At 42.1% G+C, this 19,833-nt stretch overlaps 1 protein-coding gene and 1 long non-coding RNA gene across 7 annotated transcripts in view; one reads left to right on the forward strand and one right to left on the reverse strand.

Moving 5' to 3' along the window:
* CNGA3 (cyclic nucleotide gated channel subunit alpha 3) overlaps positions 1-19,833 on the forward strand; it is a 60,630-nt gene that overhangs the window by 19,662 nt on the left and 21,135 nt on the right. For 4 of the 5 annotated variants that reach the window (XM_073352963.2, XM_073352953.2, XM_073352974.2 and 1 more), the window contains exons 2-4: positions 1,369-1,499; positions 13,510-13,626; positions 18,481-18,660. In XM_073352963.2, the coding sequence (XP_073209064.1) occupies positions 1,399-1,499; positions 13,510-13,626; positions 18,481-18,660 (398 nt within the window). In that variant the 5' untranslated portion in view covers positions 1,369-1,398. Of the gene's footprint in view, positions 1-1,368; positions 1,500-3,365; positions 3,514-13,509; positions 13,627-18,480; positions 18,661-19,833 lie in introns of those variants that run through there. The other variant, XM_073352983.2, reaches the window with a different exon arrangement.
* The window catches only part of LOC140914645 (uncharacterized), a 30,687-nt gene continuing 26,904 nt past the window's right edge, over positions 16,051-19,833 (reverse strand). For both annotated transcript variants that reach the window (XR_012159931.1, XR_012159930.1), the window contains exons 3-4: positions 17,327-17,510; positions 16,051-16,456 (exon numbers count right to left, since the gene is read on the reverse strand). This is a non-coding gene — a long non-coding RNA (uncharacterized LOC140914645). The remainder of the gene's footprint in view (positions 16,457-17,326; positions 17,511-19,833) is intronic.

Consider the following 19,833-nt stretch of genomic DNA (forward strand, 5'->3'; position numbering starts at 1 on the left):
CTATATCCACAGAGTGACAGAGGATTTTTCTTCTGAAGGCTACAGAAGCTGAGTACACCTTTCCCTGCAATTGCTCTTCCTGGCTGCCAAAGGCTATTTGGGCACCAGGCACTGGTACTGAGAGCAGGGAGACTGTTCCTCCTGTGCTTCCAGAGAGTGTGGTGGAGAAGGAGGAAGCAATTTGACCAGAATGCAGAGAGATGGTGAATGGGGCAGGGGAGGAGAGGGAAGGTTGCGGGACAGAGTCAGGAGCTCACTGGAAAGAGGGTAGCAGGAGCCAGGATCTGGAACAGAAGGAGTGAAATTGTACTAGGCACTGGGGACAGGGGCAAGAGCCTGGAATGGGGTTGGATGGGACTGTGTCTCTGTGTGTGGAGGTGGAGGTGGGCAGGAGACTGGGACATGTGTTGAAGAAATAGAAGCAGGAAACAGGGGCAGGAGCTGGGGAGGGACCAAGGTATAGGAGCCGAAAGGCATACAGAAAGGTTGGGGAGGGGAGGGGGTGCAGAAAAGTCTGTAACCATTATGGTCTACTCCCATTCAGAATCTGGAATTGAACACAGGAGTCCTGAGTCTCAACATTCCTTTGCTGTCTAGCAAATATCTATGAAACCCACCACCCAAGTGTGTGCCTCCATCCCCAAAGGTATTTAGGTACCTAACTCCCATTGATTTTCAATGGGAGTTAGGTGCCTAACTACCTTTGAGGATTGGGGTCTAAGACACTACAGTGAGAGCACCATGGAAAGGCCCATGAGGAAATGAATAATTTTTCATTCAGTGCTGGGTTTGGATTGTGAAGAGTAAATAATGCATAGTGCCACATGTTGAATGATGAGGATAAAAAAGAAATATTGACTAGCTACCTATCAGTGAGCACTGTCCATCCTGTGCACTGAATGAGATGGGGGTCTTGTGGAAAAAATGATATGTGAGCATGTAATTAAAGACTGTGTCATAATGAACAAAGGGGCCAAATTCAGATTGCACAAGTAACCTTAATTCAGCCATTACCTGACTTTTTTGCTTGATTTTGCAACCTAAATGTTTCTTTAACAAGATTTTTTGAATGTAATTTTATTATATAAAATATGTATGTCAGTGAGTATTTGTAGAAGCTAGAGGCTGGAAAGGTCTATTAAATCATCTAGTCCTTTTCTCTGCCAATGCAGAATTATTCTTTGTTGACATTCACTAATGTTTTGCCCTGTCTAGTTTAAATGTACCAAGTTACCACATTACATTTATAAATATCACTGGCCATTTTACAAACTACTAATAGAGGGTTGTTGTTTTTAATCACTTTTTAAATATTTACACATTTTATCTCTATTGCAATCTTTACAGTATGTTGTTTTTGTATTTTAGCTGTCATTTGGATGCTGATATGTAAGCAAAATGGCTAAAATCAACACCCAGCACTCCTACCCTGCTATGCACAGGCTGTCTGTTAGGACCACTGATGAAGAAATTGAAAGAATTGAAAATGGCTTTAGCAGGTAATATGTTCCTTTCCTCACAGTCAAGAGGACAGAAATTACTGTAAATATTGAGGCAAACCTGTAGTGCTATGCATTACGGGAGTGCTTGCCCACACAGTCTTTGACCCAGTGCAGTTAACTGAGTTTCAACTGTTAGTAGCTGTGATGAGCACAAGGCACAACAGTTGGAAAGCTACTATCATTTCTGCTTCTGGAGCTAAATCCTGCATTCCTTGGGTAACAACACTATTGACTTCAGTGGGAAGTATAAGTACTCAAGGAAAACCAAATCTCATTCACAGAATACTCCTCACATTTTTGGGCTCTGTACTGGGATGAGCTGGAGGGGTTAGAGAAGAAGGGATCCTCTCCCTATGCTATGCTACTGCTTCCCCAGGGGGAAAGGCTGTTGAATCTGCATAGTTGCAAATCCACTGGCTCTAATTATAGGTCATCTCTCAATCCTCCCTGCAGTCTGGGGCAAAAGGAGCCCCTTACAGGACTGTGGGTTCATAGGAGTGGTGAGTTGCTTTGCAGGCTCCTCATATCTTTCTCTCGTACAGTGTAATTGTACCAGCTACCTTTGCACTCGGGGCTCTCTGTGGCATGGGTAGACTCGGAGAATGTGTGGTGTATATAATGTATAAACAAATGAGTTAATGTATTATAAAACACCACTCATTTTCCAGTTTAGATGAGCCCCATGCCTGTAGGGAGGGGAGGAAGAGTAGGATTTACTCTGAATGTTCTGCAGTGCATTTACAGCAGCGAAAATATGGCTTGGTTTGTTCTCGCTGATGCACACCATCTCAGTCAAGCTTGCCTCTTTTTAGGGGCAACCACTGTGGGTTGTTTTTATCTGTGCTCTAGGACTGGAGAAACATGTTAGCTTGACCGGATTTGGTTGTGTGAATAATGGGTGTGGGATGTTGAGTAACCAGAAGGGAGCCTGGAAACACCCACTTGCCCCTTTTGGGTCCACTGACTTTTCCTTCTGTATAGAGTGGGCATCTTCTTCCTGCACTGGGCTATATATGGCTGCTCATAGCTGCATAATGAAAGTGGAGTTGCCTTTATTCCCTTCAGAAGGGCCTGTTTGGGGAGATCTGCAGCCACCATGACTGCAAACCCGTGCTAAGATCTGCATCAGTGCACAGTGACACCACTGGAAAAGAGAGAAAATGTGTCTGAAAGCAAGGATCAGTCTTTCCTTCTTTCCTCTATGTCCTTTTACTAAAGGATAGCAGTGATTGACAGTTTGCAGAACAAAATTACTGATGCAGCTGTGAGTGCATTTTTCTAAAGGTTTAAATGTATACCCGAGTCACTGCATTCAGTGACAATATCTGAGGTAAAGACTTAATTATGACAGCTAATGGGGCTTAAATATACATGTATACCACATGAATTACACTCTCTCAGCATGAGGGTAATCCTGGAAAAGCATTTGTTTCAAACATTCTGTTTGCTGTGGCCAATACTAATTACAAGAATTTACAGATGAGTGAAAAAGATGTAATCTCCCTTTAAAAGAGATGACCTATTAAAGGTAATTGGATTAGATATTCTTGTGTGTGTGTAAGACAAAGAGAGAAATGTTGTAAGATGATTGCTAGAAAATATAAAATGCCCTTGGAACATCAAGTAGCAGTCTGAAACGATATACAATCATTGAGATATATTTATCAAGAGACAACGTAGTTTGGCTTAGTCAGCCTGTGAGTAAGAATGTAATTCTAAGCAACGAGACAAACTTGTGAATTTTTTGTTACTACTGAAGCACTCTATGAAGCTCATGCAATTGTTTGCAAAAATGTTACGAATGTGATTGAAATGAAAACAGGAAATATAGCTTATAACCTACGTGTTTGTAAAAAATTTCAGGAAGTTTGGAATTGTGGCAAAGAGAGTCGGTGTATGGAGAACTTCAGGAGTTCATGTGCTGTGATGCATTGTTTCATATGTTGTCTTTCACAAATCTCAAAAGGTGGTTCTTATCCCCAAACCCACATTAAGGCTTTTGTTATAAACGGTGAGTCATTATCATAGATAAGTGGAAATCCACATCTCCGGTTCCCTTATGTCTCTCGTTCTCCAGTTTGAGGAGATAGGAGGGGAGTTAGAATCCCTGCAGCATACTGGAGAGATGGAGGATTAAGAGGACTAAAAGAATTCTTTTTAAGAAATTGAAAACTGAGATTCTCATGTAATAACAGGTCTCCAAGAGCTAGGGCTTTAAGTTAAACATCAAATGTAGTGAGAATTGTCAATACTGGCAAGAGAGGTAGTCTCTGCCCCACACAACATACATTGGAAGCTTTTTCTCTGTAACTCACGGGTGTGATTGAGAGCGAAAGTGTGCTACCTACCTAGTCCACTGTACCAAAAAACTCTAGCTCTGATTTTTAAAATCCAGCCTCCCATAATGTATGGGTGCGGTTGACATAACAGGGATATCAAACTAGTTGATATGGAGGCACAATCGAGTAGTTAGATGTCTAAATGGCATCAGTCGCTCAAAAGGGGACATTAAAAGTTGGGTCAGATCCTTGAAGTGTTTCCATTAAATCAAGCTGTCTTTTGCAGGTGAAAATGATTTTGTTTCATTTTGCTCAAAGGCCAAATATTTGCAAAAGCAAATTTAGGGCCAGATTAGGGTAGGCCTTCCATGGATGCATTAAGAGGGCAAGATGAAGCCTCCACACCTGCACCTCCTATGCATGGACCAGGGTAAGCATTGTCCAGACTAGCTCTGCCAGATACCCAGAAGGGATGGGAGGAGGTTAGAGCAAGATATGGACAACTGCAGGTGGGCTTGCAGACTTCACCCCCCTGAAGGGTGGAGCAGCAGTTGATTTACCATTGATTCTCTCAGAGGCCTGGTCTATGCTGATGGAAGAGGGCATCCATCAACACGGCTAAATTTGTTCAGTGCAGTGGTGTTCCTACACTGACAGAAAAACCCCTTCTGTAAGTGCTTCTACTCTAAGGGGCTATGCCAGCATAGTTATGCCAACACATAGTCTCCCTAGTGTAGACATACCCTGAGGCACAGTGCCGTAGTTCACACTGTGCTAGTATGGCTGTTTACCGTGTCTAACATGGTTTGGGCCTACAAGGCACAAATGAGCTAATAAGAGTGTTTGTTTTTTAACCTATTGTCTTTTGTTCAGTGGCTCCATAGTCTTCTCTCATATTGATTTTTACACCAGTGTAACTCACTGGCTCAACAATAACAATAATAATTATTATTTTAATATTACAGTGGCAACTGGAGGCCCTTATGAGGATTGTGCCTGGCACTGTATAAAACATTGAAGAGTTTGCAACTAGAACACTGAACCTGCGACTGGCTCCTGTAAGCTGACCTTTGTGCCTGGATAAAGCCAGTTGCAGGATCTGGCCCTAAGAGGACTAGCAGCATGCATAGGGCATGGGAGAGAAAATCAGGAAAATACTAATTTATATACATCTTTGTGTTTTTATAGGCAATGGAGTTCATTTTAGGTTTACTCTTGATTTGAACTTTTATAAATGAGTGGAGTCAGGTTTAATTTCTTTGCAATTACTTCGCCGATGTTGGAATGACACTTTCAGAAACAAAGATATCTGATAGATTCTTAAGGTTTTTTTTTTTAATCCAGTTGTAAATTTAGAGAACCCATTTCTGTGAGTGTGGAATGTCATCACTTCAGTACAGCCTTCTCACAAGGGTTTTATTTTTCCTAAGCTACAAATCCACATCATACATGCCTACGGAGCATATATTTATTGATAAAATAAGCTCATAAAGGGAAGGGTAAACCCCTTTAAAATCCCTCCTGGCCAGGGAAAAGCTCCTCTCACCTGTAAAGGGTTAAGAAGCTAAAGGTAACCTCACTGGCACCTGACCAAAATGACCAATGAGGAGACAAGATACTTTCAAAAGCTGGGAGGAGGGAGAGAAACAAAGGGTCTGTGGGTCTGTCTATATTCTGTCTTTGCCGGGGATAGACCAGGAATGGAGTCTTAGAACTTTTAGTAAGTAATCTAGCTAGGTACGTGTTAGATTATGATTTCTTTAAATGGCTGAGAAAAGAACTGTGCTGAATAGAATAACTATTTCTGTCTGTGTATCTTTTTTGTAACTTAAGGTTTTGCCTAAAGGGGTTCTCTATGTTTTAAATCTAATTACCCTGTAAGGTATCTACCATCCTGATTTTACAGGGGGAATTTCTTTATTTCTATTTACTTCTATTTCTATTAAAAGTCTTCTTGTAAGAAAACGGAATGCTTTTTCATTGTTCTCCGATCCAAGGGTTTGGGTCTGTGGTCACCTGTGCAAATTGGTGAGGCTTTTTATCCAACATTTCCCTGGAAAGGGGGGGTGCAAGTGTTGGGAGGATTGTTCATTGTTCTTAAGATCCAAGGGTCTGGGTCTGTAGTCATCTAGGCAAATTGGTGAGGCTTTTTACCAAACCTTGTCCAGAAAGTGGGGTGCAAGGTTTTGGGAAGTATTTTGGGGGGAAAGACGTTTCCAAACAGCTCTTCCCCAGTAACCAGTATCTGTTTGGTGGTGGTAGCGGCCAATCCAAGGACAAAGGGTGGAATATTTTGTACCTTGGGGAAGTTTTGACCTAAGCTGGTGAAGATAAGCTTAGGAGGTTTTTCATGCAGGTCCCCATATCTGTACCCTAGAGTTCAGAGTGGGGGAGGAACCTTGACAGCATGTGTACAACCATTAATAGGGTTAATGACCTTTTTAGAACAAAAGTCAGGCACCAAGAACAAAACACAAGACCTCCCAAAATACAGTGACACAGCAATTTACCCACCCAGCACCAGTCCCTTAGCCAAAGCCTGAGGAAGCAGCTGGGCCTTGTTCCTTTTCCTGAAATTAAGCAGATTCTGGCTCTGATGGAGCAGCTGTGGAGGTAAATTCTGGAGTCAAGGATCCTACACTAAGAATACCTGATCATGGGGAGAGTGGGGGGGTGGAGGGGGGTGTAATTCAATGTCTCCTGAGTCAATGGAAGTCTTTCCACTGATTTCAGTGAGCACTGGGTTGGATTCTAGGTGATTAAATCTGGTGACTGTTAGCTTGAGTGTTCCATCTGATCTCAACTAGGTTGAAAGTTGATCATTCAAATAGCGGGACTAAAACTATTTAGCTTTATAGATCAAAATCAACTCCCAGACTTAAATACAAAGCTCATGCAGCTGATGAAGAGCTGGTTAATATGTTCCCTGTAGCTAACACTAGCAACTGGATGGGTAGTTGCATGCTCCCCAGCTGAATCTGCAGAGTCTCAAGGGCTCTACTGAAGTGCAAAGTGTGATTATATTATACATGTTTAAGCCATTTCAAGCACGTGGGGGGAGGGGGACAATAGACTGCAGATTTCCAGTTTGAGTGGGCTCCAGTGTACTGAAGAGGCAACCATGGACCAGAAGGCCTCGCACAATAGATCTGTCTTACAGATTTCAGAGTCATAGCCGTGTTGGTTTGTATCAGCAAAAACAATGTGGAGTCCTTGTGGCACCTTAAAGACTAACACATGTATTTGGGCATGAGCTTTCGTGGGCTAAAACCCGCTTCATCAGATGCATGGAGTGGAAAATACAGTAGAGAGGTATAAATACACAGCATATGAAAAGATGAGAGTTGCCTTACCAAGTGGGGGGTCAGTGCTAACAAGCCAATTCAATTAAGGTGGAAGTGGGCTATTCTCAACAGTTGACAAAAAGGGGTGGAAATCACTTTTGTAGTGCTAATGAGGCCAATGTAATCAAGGTGGCCCATTTCACACAGTTAACAAGAAGGTGTGAGTATCAGCAGGGGGAAATTAGTTTTTGTAGTGACCCATCCAGCGATGGGTCTTACAGAGTGGGACTTTGTCCGCTGCTTACTTAACTCCTGATCTAACACCAGCAAATATTAAGATTAGGGCTGTCAAGTGATTAAAAAAATGAATCCTGATTAATCGTGTGATTAGTCACGCTGTTAAACAATAATAGAATACCATTTATTTAAATATTTTGGTTGTTTTCTACATTTTCAAATATATTGATTTCAATTACAAGACGGAATACAAAGTGTACAGTGCTCACTTTATATTTATTTTGATTACAAATATTTGCACTGTTAAAAAAAAAAAGATAGTATTTTTCAATTCACCTAATACAGGTACTGTAGTGCAATCTCTTTATCATGAAAATTGAACATACAAATGTAAAATTATGTACATCCTCCCCCCTGCATTCTAAAATAAAACAATGGAAAACTTTAGAGCCTATTAGTCCACTCAGTCCTACTTCTTGCACTTTCATGATAGAGATTGTACTACAGTACTTGTCTGAGGTAAATTGAAAAATACCATTTCTTTTGTTTATCATTTTTACAGTGCAAATATTTGTAATAAAAATAATATAAAGTAAGGATTGTACGCTTTGTATCCTGTGTTGTAATTGAAATCAATATATTTGAAAATGAAAAAAAATCTAAAAATATTTAATTTCAATTGGTATTCTATTGTTTAACAGTGTGATTAGAACTGTGATTAATCGTGATTAATTATTTTAATAGCGGTTGATTTTTTTTTGTGTTAATTGCGTGAGTTAACAGCGATTAATTGACAGCCCTAATTAAGATACAACTGTGCTGGCACCAAAACCCAGGTTGTTGAGAGAGTTTTTATAGAAATCATAGAAACGCAGGGCTGGGAGGAACCACGAAAGATTATCTAGTCCAACCCTCTGCACAGAGGCAGGACTAAGTATACCTAAACCAACAGGTGTTTGTCTGACTTGTTCTTAAAAACCTCCCATGATGGGGATTCCACAGTCTCCCTTAGAAGCCAGTTGCAGAGCTTAACTACCCTGATATGTAGTTAGAACTTTTTCCCTAATATCTCTTTTGCTGCAGATTAAGTCAATTACTTCTTGTCCTACCGTCAGGGGACAAGGACAACATATTTTAATCATTGTTCATTTTGATTCTTGTATAATTGCCAACTTTTCTTCTGGGATTCCTTATATTAAGTTTCCAGGTACATTAAGGGTACGTCTGTACCAAAACTTACACAGGTTTGTCCTCATTTAAATAAATTGCTTTAGTTCAGTGGCTCTCAACCTTTCCAGACTACTGTATCCCTTTCAGGAGTCTGATCTGTCTTGCATACCCCCAAGTTTCACCTCACTTAAAAACTGCTTGCTTACAAAATCAGACATAAAAATACAAAAGTGTCACAGCACACTATTACTGAAATAGTGGTGGCAAGAGAAGGCCTCTGAGATCCAGGGTTTTGTAGACCAGGATGACATGAGAAGCTTCTTTCAAGCAACAAAAGCTATATATGGGCTAAGCTCCAAAGGCCCAACCCCCTTATGCTCTCAGCCTCCTCAAGGATAATGCAGTCATTAAACAATGCTGGAAGGAGCACTTTGAGAGCATACTAAACTGCAAATCCAAGGTCTTTGAAGACACCATCGAGTTTATTCCACAGCGCTCAGCAATGGAACACTTTGATCCCTCAAGTTCTGAGGAAGTCCGGCATGCCGTCACTCAGACAAAAAATCATAAGGTACCAGGCCCAGACGGCATCCCAGCTGAGGTTTTTAAAACTGGTGGAACAATGCTCCAGCACAAACTTTGCCAACTCCTTGACAAAATCTGGACCTGTGAAGAAATTCCACCTGACGTTAAGAACATCAACATTGTTACAATATTCAAGAAAGGGAACAAATCTTTGTGCGGGAACTACAGAAGTATTGCCCTCCTCTCCATCGCAGGGAAGATTCTTGCCTGGATCCTACTAAACTGCCTCCTCCCCCTTGCCGAGGAACTTCTCCCTGAATCACAGTGTGGCTTCAGGCCATCCCGAGGCACAACCGACATGATCTTTGTGGCACGACAGATTCAGGAGAAGTGCAGAGAGCAACACCAGGAACTGTTCATGGCATTCATCAACTTAACCAAGGCCTTTGACTCTATCAATCGTGATGCCCTATGGAGGGTTCTGGGTGGGTTTGGCTGTCTAGAGAAATTCATTTCCATCATCAGACTACTCCATGATGGAATGACTGCCACCATTTTGTGTAACAGCGCAGAGACAGAACCATTCATCAGTTGCACTGGTGTCAAGCAGGACTGTGTCATTGCTCCAGCACTTTTCTCCATTTACCTTGCCGTGATCCTGATTCTCATTCGTGACTGCCTTCCTGACAGAATCGGGACTGAGTATCGTATGAATGGCCAACTCCTCAATCTTTGACATCTCCAAACAAAATGTAAGATCACGAGAACTGGCATCACTGACCTTCAGTATGCAGATGACTGTGTCATTCTTGCACATACAGAGGCCGACCTGCAAAGCACCCTAAATCTTTTTGCAGATGCCTATCACAGCCTGGGTCTCTTTCTCAACATCGGGAAAACCAAGGTATCCTGCCATCCCTCACCTGCACAAACTACTCTTTGTATTCTAGAAATCACCATCAGTGGAGAGAGAACCCCTGCAAAATGTGGACCATTTTCTTTACCTTGGCAGCCACTTCTTCCAAACGGCTAAAATTGACACAGAAGTCGAATACAGGATCCCCTGTGCCAGCACGTCCTTTGGAAGACTGTTCAAAGGAGTCTTCAATGATAGGAATCTGCAAACAGGTACGAAGATTTTGATTTACAGGGCAGTTGTCATTCCCACCCTTCTCCATGGGTGTGAGACCTGAGTAACCTACAGACGACATCTCAAGCAGCTGGAGTGGTTCCAACAGCGCTGTCTCAGGAGGATTCTCAGGATCAGCAGTCAAGGCAGCGCAGAAATAAGGGTGGCAATACCCCAACCCCCCACAATAGCCTTGCAACCCCCTTTTGGGTCAGGAACTCCAGTTTGAGAAACACTGACTTAAGGGCTTTGCATATTTATATTTTTAAATACATATTATTCATTTGTGACAACATCGTGAAATTTAAGATTTAAATATCTGAAACTGTGAAATTTAAGATTTTTAAAATGCTATGACCGTGAGATTTACCAAAGTGGACCATGAATGTGGTAGGGCCCTACTTATATTGATGTAGCTTACATTAATTCCTTCCAATTTAACTTCACCATTACAAGTTTGTGTATAGACAAGGCCTTACAACCCACTGACCTTTCTCTACTCTTGGTTTGACTGTGGTTAGGAAACAACTCTCTCTGTGCTCTTTCATTCAGTTACATTTCCACATCTCCCTTTCATTCTACAATCGGATATCTTTCTCAGGTAGAACCAATATTTGCAAAACTTTTCTTTGCCCTTTTCTCCCACCATGGGAAAGGGCTTCACACACTGTTGTTGACTTGCTTGGTTATACTGTTGCATCTGCTTGCCAGCAGCTAGGGTGTATTCATACAACTGGGTTCTGGTAGACCAACTATCTTTGTGGGATAGTTGGTCATCACTGCTGTTGGCTATGGTCATAGTTACCAAGATGGTATAGATTTAGCCAAAGGCAAATACTCAAATATGTCACAGGCTGAGGTCTATCAGGCACCCAGCTGTTGGGTGGCTGTTCTTGTGTATACATCCTTGTGAATTTTAGGCTATTTCCTTCTTAGAAGGGCGAAAGAAAAAGGGCACAGGAAAACAATATGAAGTTCAACAGAATGCACTTATAACCCTTCAGCAGTCACTAAACCCTTCTCCCCACACCACCTTATTGGAAAAATTGCCCCTTTGAAAAATGTTCTTTGTCCCCATATTTTCCATGGCTCTCCCTACTTTTACCCGAGTCCTAATGATCTTTTCTGTCTCTCTGCTTTTTTTTTTTTTTTTTTTGCTGCCATGCTCCTCCCCCTACCCTTGTTCTCTCACCCATACTATCTTCCTTCCTGAACCTTTGGTTGATGTTCTCCTTCTGCTCCTCATGATTTCCTGTTTTTCTGTTCCCTGCTCCATCCCAGTTCCTTTCTCAACTTCCCCACTTTTCCTCTTCCCCACATGAAGCTTCCCTTATTTGTTCTGTTTTCCTAATTGCTACCTCCTCTTTCTCCTCCCTGTGGCTGCCTGCTCTCCTCTCTGTCCTATATCTCTTCACCTGTGGATGCGTCCCTTCTCTCCCAAGAGTATCCTCTGGCTCTTTCACCACCTTCTTTCCACCCATGGTTGCCTGTCCCACAAAGATTGACCTGTGTCCAGTGCAGGCTCTTTTCCTAACAACAGTTCAGTAGCCTTTTTCTTGCTCTCCCCAGCTACCCTTTTCCTCTCTCTCGGAGCAGCCACTTCTACCTCCTGGCTGCTGAAAGGTTGTATAGTCACAGAAAAGGGATTCTCTGTGTAATGAGATCAGAATTAGGCCCTATGAATGTGCATCCAATATTAGTGGCCCAATCCCTAACCCAGACTTTCCAAACATATGTTCCTTCTGAGATCACATGCCCATCACTGAGGAGATGTGCCATTCTGAGGTATGTCTACACTAGAGCTGGAAGATGTAAGTTCTACTTCGAGTTGACGTACCCACATTAGCTCTGATCAAGTTAGCAAGCTAAAAATGGAAGTGTAGCCACAGTGGCACAAGTGATAGGACAAGTTAGCCACCTAGGGTCTCTGATGGGATGATAATCAGGGCAGCTAGCGACCCACACTGTTCATGCTGCTGTGGCTACATTTCTATTTTTAGTATGCTAGCTTGATCGGAGCTAGCGAGGGTTTGTTTATCTGAGCTGGAAATTATACCTTCCAGCTCCAGTGTAGACATACCCTTAGTCCTACTTTTCAGGAACAAAAAGCTGTGGTGGTTGTAAAAGATGAACAATATGCTCTTTGATTCTGGAACGAGAAATCTTCTGTCTGGAATCATTTGTCCTTCTACCCTCAGTATATACAGGTCTGGCTTTCTTGGACATCTGTAGGATCTGTTTCTCTAGAAGACATTCTTTTCTCACTCTGCGTTTCTGAATCTTAGAGTTATTGCTATACGAACTCTCATTCCACTCTCTCCTTAAAATTATTTGTAAGACTCGTAAGAAAAAAATGTGAACAGTACTTACAGTAACATTATAGTACTAATGGTACCTAAGATCGCTGTGTATATATAAAATACTAAACCAATAACAGGAGGTCTGAGTCAGATTTATACAGCCTTTCCAACATGAAGCAGAATGTATGTTATCTCTTTGTATCAGGAAGAGAATAAGAAGAAAACAGTCAGCATGGGGAGAATCCCAATAGTTTTTGGAACAATTTGGTAAAAGAGTTCTTTTCAGACTGGGTGATGAAGAGATGCTATATTAGTTGTAAGCGTGACTGCTGGTGCAAGTCATTTTCTCCACTGAAAATACACCCAATTTAGTTAACTAATTTCCTCTGTTGGGGTGTTGCCAACTCTTGCAATGTTATTGCAAGTCACATGATATTTGGTGTTTTCCATAAAGCCCCAGATTCTAGAGTCATGTGATAATGTGAGAATCTCAGCTTTCATTAAAAAAAAAAGTTTCTAGCCCTCTTGGTTGCAGAGAAGAGTTTGAAAATGTGAATCCTAAGGAACCAGGAGGTAATGAAAAAGAACCCAGAACTTATTGGATGAGATGCAATTCTGGCCGATTGAAATCAATTTTAAAACTTCCATTGTCTTCAATAAGAACAGGGTTTCACCACTATTTTTAAAATCTCATAATCTTAAAGCCAATCTCATGATTTTTTGGGGTGGTGGGCTGACTCATAAATTTTGAGCTCATGTAATTGGCAACACTGAACCCTATTCTGTTGAAGTAAATTCTGTATTATCTTTGAACTGTGTATTTATCAATAAAAAGTCCACTTTTGTGTCTGCTTTCATCAATAGCAGAACTTCCATTGACTTCAGTGGGTGCAAGACTGCGACAGAAAATTAGTAAACTATGCTTGTCATGTGTTCAGTTTGTACCCGGCTGCAGTAGCCTTTGTGATGGAGAGAAGAGTATTGCTCCCCTCTCCCCTTTATTACGTGAGAGGAAGAATTGAATGAGTGGCAAATTAATTGTAGGCTGAATAAAAGCCTTCTTTTTTAAAACTGATTTTGCAGGACCCATTCACTGTGTGAGGACACTTCTTCAGAATTGCAGAGAGAGATTTCCATGGAGACAAGAGGCCTGTCTGAATCCCGCAGGAGCTCATTCACAGGCACTGGAGCAATGGCTAGGTAACTGGCTAACTAGCTTAACTTCGAATAGTAAAGGATCTCATGTCTGCAAAAGATTGTTGAATGTGGGAGGACAGGGATGGTGGTCATAGATTTACTAGAAAATGAGTTCAATCCATCTGAAAACATGAAAAGCCTATAATGAACATAAAATGGAACAAAAGAGGCTTTGACTTTAATTTTGTACTTATAGCTCAGTTTTTAGTGTGCTGGAGTTGGCGAGTGGGCTCAGACGGAAAAGCACATTCTAATTCAAATAGGAAAAAGGTTTAATCAACACTGAAAATAAATTGAATATGGAGGAAAAATAAGTAGTAAAGTCAAACAGTAAGGGAAGGGACAAATAAGAAGTTTCTTTTCAGACTGTTAACTGGATATAATCTTATGTAATAAGAGTGTAATAACTGTTCCCTCCCAGTCTTGATGATGGATGGCTCTGACGAGAAAGCAGACAGTAGACTTTGAGAATACAGGGATTGCTGGGTATTTTTAGGATTAAATTATGTCTGTGGTGCACTTGGAGCCTCAGTCAACAAAGGTTGGAGGTGCTGACTTTGGTCCAGATTTAGGAAAGCACCTCTCTCCAGGACAGCACTTAAGCACGTGCTTATATTTAGGAATGTGCTTAAGTCCTATTTAGTGCATTGGAAATTAAGCACATGTCTGAAGTGGAGCCTGGATTTAAGTGCATTCCTGAATAGGGGCCTCTGTGCCTGACCTAAAGAATTTCAACTGAATTCAGAGCTCCGTTTGTCTTCTGATATAGTCATTAATTATAAAAAGAAAAGGAGGACTTGTGGCACCTTAGAGACTAACAAATTTATTTGAGCATAAGCTTTCGTGAGCTACAGCTCACTTCACTTCACTGTAGCTCACGAAAGCTTATGCTCAAATAAATTTGTTAGTCTCTAAGGTGCCACAAGTCCTCCTTTTCTTTTTGTGAATACAGACTTACACGGCTGCTACTCTGAAACCAGTCATTAATTATGTGAGGGACACTTTCAAGTTAAATGTCACATGTTTAAAAGAAACAATGATTATTAAAACTGAAGTCATTTTACAAATGTAGTTTATTATTCTCCATTTCTTTCATCATGGACAATGGAAAATAAACTACTCAGTTCCCTTTTTGCTTCTAGTTACTTCTACTTTCAGGTTCTCATGCAATAACACAGTGCTGCAATGTGTGGGGTGCAAATTCTGTTGGTGAATGGTTTTCAGTGGAATTAAAATATATATTAGGAACTTTTTGACTTACCTTAGGTTTGTAAAACTGGTGCCTAAAAGAGTTGACTCTGCCTCTTTAAAATGTTCTGCTTTCTAGTGTAGTTAAGACCAACCAAATGAATCATTTTCATTATCTGTGCAAACCACAAACTGTAGCCTACCAGACAGGCACAAGGATACTGGACCTTAATTTCATATTTTGTCAATGAGGTGAAGGCTGTATCATTTATTCTGTGGCCTTGGTGAGGTTTTTGTTTTGTAGTCTTAGAATTACATTCTGTCCCGTAATTAATGTAGGCTTTAGATTATATGTATGATACTGACCCAATGTGGAAACTAATAAAGAAACAGGAATGTGAAAAACTCTCGTCTGATTTCTATGTTCCTTCCTTTTTTATCCTTTGCAACTCAAAGGTAAGATATTCTGAGGAAAGTCTGTCAGAAGCTAGGTTTCAGAGTAGCTATTGTCTTAGGCCCTTGAGAATTTGCAGTCAAGTGGCATATGTACTGTACAGTAGCATTTAAATTGCTAAAGTACAAGTGTTTTCATCACTGTGTTATCCACCTTGTAGATTCTGGACAGATGTAATGCAAGCTTATCTGGAGAAGTCTAAAGAACTTTCCTTGAATATTGCTGGGCCTATCAAAGAAGTTCTTCTCTGTTCAGCATTTCAGCACGTTGTTTGCTCAGGGCAGGTCTAGGAAGCATGGAAGTGCACAGCACCTGTCCGACTGGGCTGCCATTAGAGGAAAATAGTCTCCTCTGTGGATTATTACATTGATAAACTGTTATCACTGCTGGGGATTTCAGTCTCAAATATTGTCATTTGGATACATTTTAGAAGCAAAATACTCACTTTGCCACTTTTACAAAGAACAATTATTGTCCTTTAAGAACATGTAACTTGGGGTGGGAAGAACATAAAGAGAAACTATGCAGCAGTGATAAAACTTATTCAGGTATCATGAGTGTTTGTTTATGTTGTTCTAGTGCTCCATTAGGATTTTAGGATGAGGAAATGCTAGGTTACATGCAACAGGCAATTAGTGGCTTTCATATTAGGGGCTAGTCCAGTTATCATAATAAATTATTCATAATGTACACAGTATGTTAGACACCTTAGAGAACATACATATAGATTTATTGTCTGCCCTGAAGTGTTTACAATCTAATAATTGACATGACACAACAGGCCAAAACTACAAACAGTAGGAAGTGAAATAGGAAGGTAGTTAGATGATGTCACACTGTCTGGAGTGGTTCACGATTAGGGGTGCCTACCTCAGGGCAGACTGGGAAAAACAGGGCAGATACCCCAAACCGATGGTATGTTCTATAAATAGATTTTACCAAGCCAATAACAAATGTGAACTCAGTGATCACTGTAACAATCTTAACACAGAGTCACAGACAGTCCCCTTATATTCTCCAGCCTATTGTCACTCAGACAAACCGGGCTTAGTGATAAATGGTCACTTACACTAAAAAATCACACCACATTCAGGTTGCTTCCAATTTCAAGAGACCAGTCACTTATCTCAGATCAGTGGATTCCCTCGATCTTACACCTAAGATAAGGCCCGTAGCCAATCCTGTAATAAACTATGTAAAGGGTTATTAACTAGAGGGGGGGAAAAAGAGTTATTTACAGGTTAAAGCAAGCAAACACACAAATGAGTTACCATCTAAATTCTAAGAATGACAGAGCTGGAGAGAGATCTGTCAATTCAAAACGTTTTTTAGGGTGGACCAAGAAAATAATCTACATTTCCTCTAAGCTGCGCGGCTGCATGGTCACGCAGCTGCCTATTAAGCCCCATGCAGGGGCTCAGAACTGCAGTGGGGAGAGGCACCTCTCCCCCACCATGGACCTGCCATAGCGGGGAGAGGTGCCCCTCCCTGCCGGGTTCAGTACTGACCTGCACTGGCGGGGAGAGGTGCCCCTCTCCAGCACAGACCTGTCCTGGACTTGCCGCAGCTGGGGGAGAGGAGCCCCTCCCTCGGCCTGGCTCAGGCCCGCTGGAGCTGCCGTGGCCGGGGAGAGGCACCTTTTCCTCAGCCCCAAGCTGTTGTGGTGAGAGAGGGCTGGGGGGAGTCCTCTCTCTTCACTGCAGCCCTAGGGCAGCCTGTACCCCAAACCCCTCATCCCCAGCCCCACCCCAGAGCCCGCACCCCCAGCCAGAGCCCTCACCCTCCCCACACCTCAAGCTTCTGCCACAGCCCTGAGCCCCCTCTCACACTCCAAAACCCTCGCCCACCCACACCACATAAATTCTGTTATGTGCACCCATATGAAGGTGATGTGTGACACATCCCCTCCATATTGGTGCACATAACAAAATTCATTCCGCACATGGACGTAAAAAATTAGAAGGAACACAGGATCCTTGGGGATCTCTGGCTTCAGTTTGGTTTCCCTGGCCCTGTGAGAGAGCAAACAGCAAAGAGATGAAAAATCTTCACATCAACTACCTTTATTTCCCTCTTCCAGCATTCAGAGCGATGGGATGAGGTCTTCTGTGTGTGCTTCCCCATGTGCTTCTGTGTGTGCTTCCCCATGGTGAGGCAATTAACAAAGCTTTTGTCTTGTAATGGACCATTTAAATTTTGATGGTCCTCCTGGAGGGGTGAGGAGAGGGAAGGGAGGATTCTGTGCCTGGGTTCACAAATTCAGAGCAAACATTTTCAAAGTTAAAAAGGAAAACGTACATGGTTTCTGACAGCATGGAATACAGACATTACAAGTGAGATTCATACACACAGCAACTTACAAGCATTTCCTAGAGTCTAAACACAACACATTCTTATAAGACTAATACCTATTTTGAGCAAATCCAGCACACACTTGAACTCTCTGGTCTCCAGCTGTGAGTTTCTCAGTTCTTAGCTAATACCTGCAGTCTTGGCAAGAGCTGGTACCTGGTTTGCCAGTGTCACGATGAGATTTACAAAATAAGGTTGCACAGTTACTGATAAAATTCATCCACATTCTCAACCCACTAAAATATGGTTAAAGGGAAAGTGTCCCCTTAATCTGAGTCTCCGGCCTCCACCACTTTCCAGCAATCTCTTCACAACCCATCCTCCTTCACCATCCAATCACCCTCTTCCTTACTTCACATGGCATCCTTTGGGTAAGTCATCACACAAGGATTCAACATCTCCCCCCTTTCCTCAGCACAGGATCTCTCACCTCTTTACATTACTCCTAATGTCAGAAGCTTCCAGAGCTCTAGATGATTTCCAGTCCCTCCCCCCTTGGCAAGCTGCCTGCTGATCATACAGCTAGGGAGGTCTATCGGGCTCCTGTCCCATGTGGTGCTGGTGGGGGACACTGAGACCTGGTGAATAAGATATCTTCCTGGTTCCTTTACCATGTCAGAGGATGGAGAGCCCATGATGTGGAAGTTGTTGCAGATGCCTAGTATTATACAGCAAAATGTCAGACTCCAGTGATGTGACAGGGATCCAGAGGCTGTGAAAACCCCATCTGGGATACTCTCCACTCAAGCCCATTGATGGAGAAGTTCTAGCTGCTACTGGGTGTGGCTCTAGCCCTGCAGGAAGCCTTGAGCCATCTGGGATTCTTGTCTCTTCAGACAGCACTGTGTGTCTCTTCCTTGCAGGTTATCCCGTTTCGTCTTATCTCTGAGATCATGGGTGACCCGACATTTGCATCATGAAGACCAAAGGCCAGATTCTTTCCTTGAGCGTATCCGAGGGCCAGAGCTCAAAGAGGTGTCCAGTAGGGAAAGTAACACTCACTCCAGTTTGAGCAACTATGAGCAGCCAGACAAAGTGAAAAGGTATGTTGATCTGATTGTCCTTTAGTGGGAGAAGAGTGGTCTTGGCGTAATCATGTTCTTTCTGTGAATGGGATGTGAGCATGCTTGGTTTTATTTGAGGACAGGAAATGAGTAGGGCAGCTAATACTCTCCAGAAACTTCCCTGAAAGTAATCTAAGTCCTCCAACTTCCAAGAAAACTGGAGAAAGCAACAGTGAGTATAGTCCAAGCTGAGGCTTCCCTAATTCTCCGGAAATCAGCATATCCAATTACATGAGTTTCAATAGAGTAGAGCTTAGCCAGCAATGGAACAGAAATAAGATAGAGCTGCTTAATAACTTTAATTTCTCTAGGGATTGTCATGCTAGGGTTTTTATACATAATTAGCTGAAGGTAACCATTGCTTTGGCAGGTCTCCCTAGATAAGCAGTGGAGGAGGGCATGATTCAGTTTGAAATTGTAGCTCCGTGGTCTTTGGCCTCACAGATGGAGGCACAAGCTCTCAGTTGCAGGTAGCTTGCAGAAGCACTTAGGTAAATAATACATTTTCCCAGCAGCTGATATAATATGGGGTGCAACATGCAGATGATGTTGATACTTCTGCTACAACTAATGCATTCCGGCTGCTTTTGTTGGCAGTCATTGTGCTTGCTAGCAAATGTGCAACCCCAGCTTAGAAAAGCTATTTCTGTATTTGTTCATCGGTAAGAGTAACAAACCCAGTTCCTGAATGGAGAAAATAAATGCTTTGTCCCCTGAACCTCTGGTATGCCCCAGTTTCCTCACTTTTTCCCACTCTGCAGTGAGAAGCAGGTTATAGTGTAAACACCTGTACCACACAATCCTATTCAAGCACTGAACAAACCAATGGTGTGAGCCTCACATGAATGATGATGATGAACACTATTTCCTTAAAATGTTTTCTTCCTCAAAAGCATGTTGGCAAGGGTTTCAGTAGTGACGTTTTTAGCTTACATTACTTATGATATAACAGTCCCTTACACCTGGACTTTATTCTGAACTACTTGGAAGGAAAATACTTCCCAAAAGAGCACGTTGACATATGCTCAGCTTACCTGCTCTCACTCTGCTGCCCTATACTGGGGATGAAAGCAGTTCCCAGTGCAAAGACATTTAGAATCTGGATGTTAGCCTCTAGCGCAGGGGTGGGCAAACTTTTGGCCTGAGGGCCAC

Source organism: Lepidochelys kempii, chromosome 1 (genome assembly GCF_965140285.1).
Source record: "Lepidochelys kempii isolate rLepKem1 chromosome 1, rLepKem1.hap1, whole genome shotgun sequence".
NCBI lineage: Eukaryota > Metazoa > Chordata > Testudines > Cheloniidae > Lepidochelys > Lepidochelys kempii.